Source organism: Sinocyclocheilus rhinocerous, unplaced genomic scaffold, assembly GCF_001515625.1.
Source record: "Sinocyclocheilus rhinocerous isolate Xijiao unplaced genomic scaffold, SAMN03320098_v1.1 scaffold2740, whole genome shotgun sequence".
NCBI classification, from domain to species: Eukaryota; Metazoa; Chordata; class Actinopteri; order Cypriniformes; family Cyprinidae; genus Sinocyclocheilus; species Sinocyclocheilus rhinocerous.
This window is the reverse complement of record NW_015658750.1, coordinates 53,631-55,710: the sequence shown is the minus strand read 5'-3', so window position 1 is coordinate 55,710 and position 2,080 is coordinate 53,631. Positions and strand designations below refer to the sequence as shown.

At 36.7% G+C, this 2,080-nt stretch overlaps 1 protein-coding gene across 3 annotated transcripts in view; it reads left to right on the top strand.

Moving 5' to 3' along the window:
* The window catches only part of LOC107722892 (glucagon receptor-like), a 64,876-nt gene that overhangs the window by 43,576 nt on the left and 19,220 nt on the right, over positions 1 to 2,080 (top strand). For all 3 annotated transcript variants that reach the window (XM_016531387.1, XM_016531384.1, XM_016531385.1), the window contains exon 2: positions 914 to 1,062. In XM_016531387.1, the coding sequence (XP_016386873.1) occupies positions 1,009 to 1,062 (54 nt within the window). In that variant the 5' untranslated portion in view covers positions 914 to 1,008. The remainder of the gene's footprint in view (positions 1 to 913; positions 1,063 to 2,080) is intronic.

Below are 2,080 nucleotides of genomic sequence, written 5' to 3'. Positions count from 1 at the left end.
GCTCAACTGAACAAAATGTGTCGCTCCAGCTCGGGACCATCGCTGCGGTGACGTCACTGTTTGGGGTCCCCAGACGGGGCCACTCTTTCCTCCATAAGCGCAATGATGGCAGAGAGCGGAGCTTGTACAGGTGCATCTCAATAAATTAGAATGTCGTGGAAACGTTCATTTATTTCAGTAATTCAACTCAAATTGTGAAACTTGTGTATTAAATAAATTCAATGCACACAGATTGAAGTAGTTTAAGTCTTTGGTTCTTTTAATTGTGATGATTTTGGCTCACATTTAACAAAAACCCACCAATTCACTATCTCAACAAATTAGAATATGGTGACATGCCAATCAGCTAATCAACTCAAAACACCTGCAAAGGTTTCCTGAGCCTTCAAAATGGTCTCTCAGTTTGGTTCACTAGGCTACACAATCATGGGGGAGACTGCTGATCTGACAGTTGTCCAGAAGACCATCATTGACACCCTTCACAAGGAGGGTGAGCCACAAACATTCATTGCCAAAGAATCTGGCTGTTCACAGAGTGCTGTATCTAAGCATGTTAACAGAAAGTTGAGTGGAAGGAAAAGGTGTGGAAGAAAAAGATGCACAACCAACCGATAGAACCGCAGCCTTATGAGGATTGTCAAGCAAAATCGATTCAAGAATTTGAGTGAACTTCACAAGGAATGGACTGAGGCTGGGGTCAAGGCATCAAGAGCCACCACACACAGACGTGTCAAGGAATTTGGCTACAGTTGTCGTATTCCTCTTGTTAAGCCACTCCTGAACCACAGACAACGTCATCATCATCATCATCATCATCATAACGTTCAGCTTTATTTGAGGGTACTCTTTGCATTTGCTGTTTGATAATGTGTTGATCTCTTTGACACTCTGTCTGTTTCCATCTGTGCTTTAGGCTGTGTGGTGATAGCTGAAGCCTTCCTATGAGGTGAGCATATCTGTTTGGACCTCCGGCTCCCCTCCCAGTGCCAGCAGCAGCAGGACTAAGGGATGTCACAAGTATTTCTCCTTCTGACCCTGCTCAGTTTCTCCTCCTGCATCCAGGTCCGAGCTTATTCCCCTTCCTCTCTTTTTCTCTCACTCTCTCTTAAGGTGACCAGATGACCGTGAAATATTGTTCCATCATCTGTGCAGTTACACACGAGCTCATGTTTGCTACGTACCTCTCAATTTTCTGAAGAGAAAGCAGCAGTTGTGATTCTTTATATAATACTTGTGTAATGTTTCTATCAGTTCAAAACATTAATTTATAGCAATCCAACCAAAGCCAAAACTAATTATCGGGACAAATGGTGCTCTGTAACTCCAAGACATGGGCAATGGCTCGTATAATCAGGACTGTCCTGATTTTATCTGACAACCTACTGTCTCCCGAACAGGGGCCTGACTAGGCCCTGCTTTATATACTTTATACTTCAGCATACTTTTAAGAAGATTATTTATTATGGAAATAATATAATAAGTATATATATAATTTATAGTTTACAATATATGTAAGTTGGAACTAAATGTATTGTTACTGTATATGTAATTAAATGAAAATGTATTATAGTTTAAATTTATTTTAAATGTAAGTTTAGAGTGCTTTATTGACTCACTTAAGACTAAAGTACATCTTAAAATGTAATTTCATAATTACTTCTATTGTCTTTGAAATATGGTTAAAGTGTATTGACAAATGTGCTGACTAGCATAAATAAACTTAAATATACTTTAATGTAATTTCTACTGAAACTTGTATATCATCTTTTTAAATATATATGTAACTTTACTCAATTGTGAAGTTGCAATTTTGTACATTTAAAGTATATTAATATTTAAATGTGATATCAAACACACTGTTAAAATGATTATCAAGTACATTAAAAATGCTTGTTAGTCAAATTAACATCAACACATCGAAATAAATATACATAAGTGTAAAGATTATAAAAACATACTGATTTAAAATGTACTTTAAAGTAAAACATTTAATTTGATGTTATTACAAAGTGGACTTTTTAAAAGTGTGTTAATAATCAATTGTGTGTGTGTGTGTGTGTGTGTGTGTGTGTGTGTATAA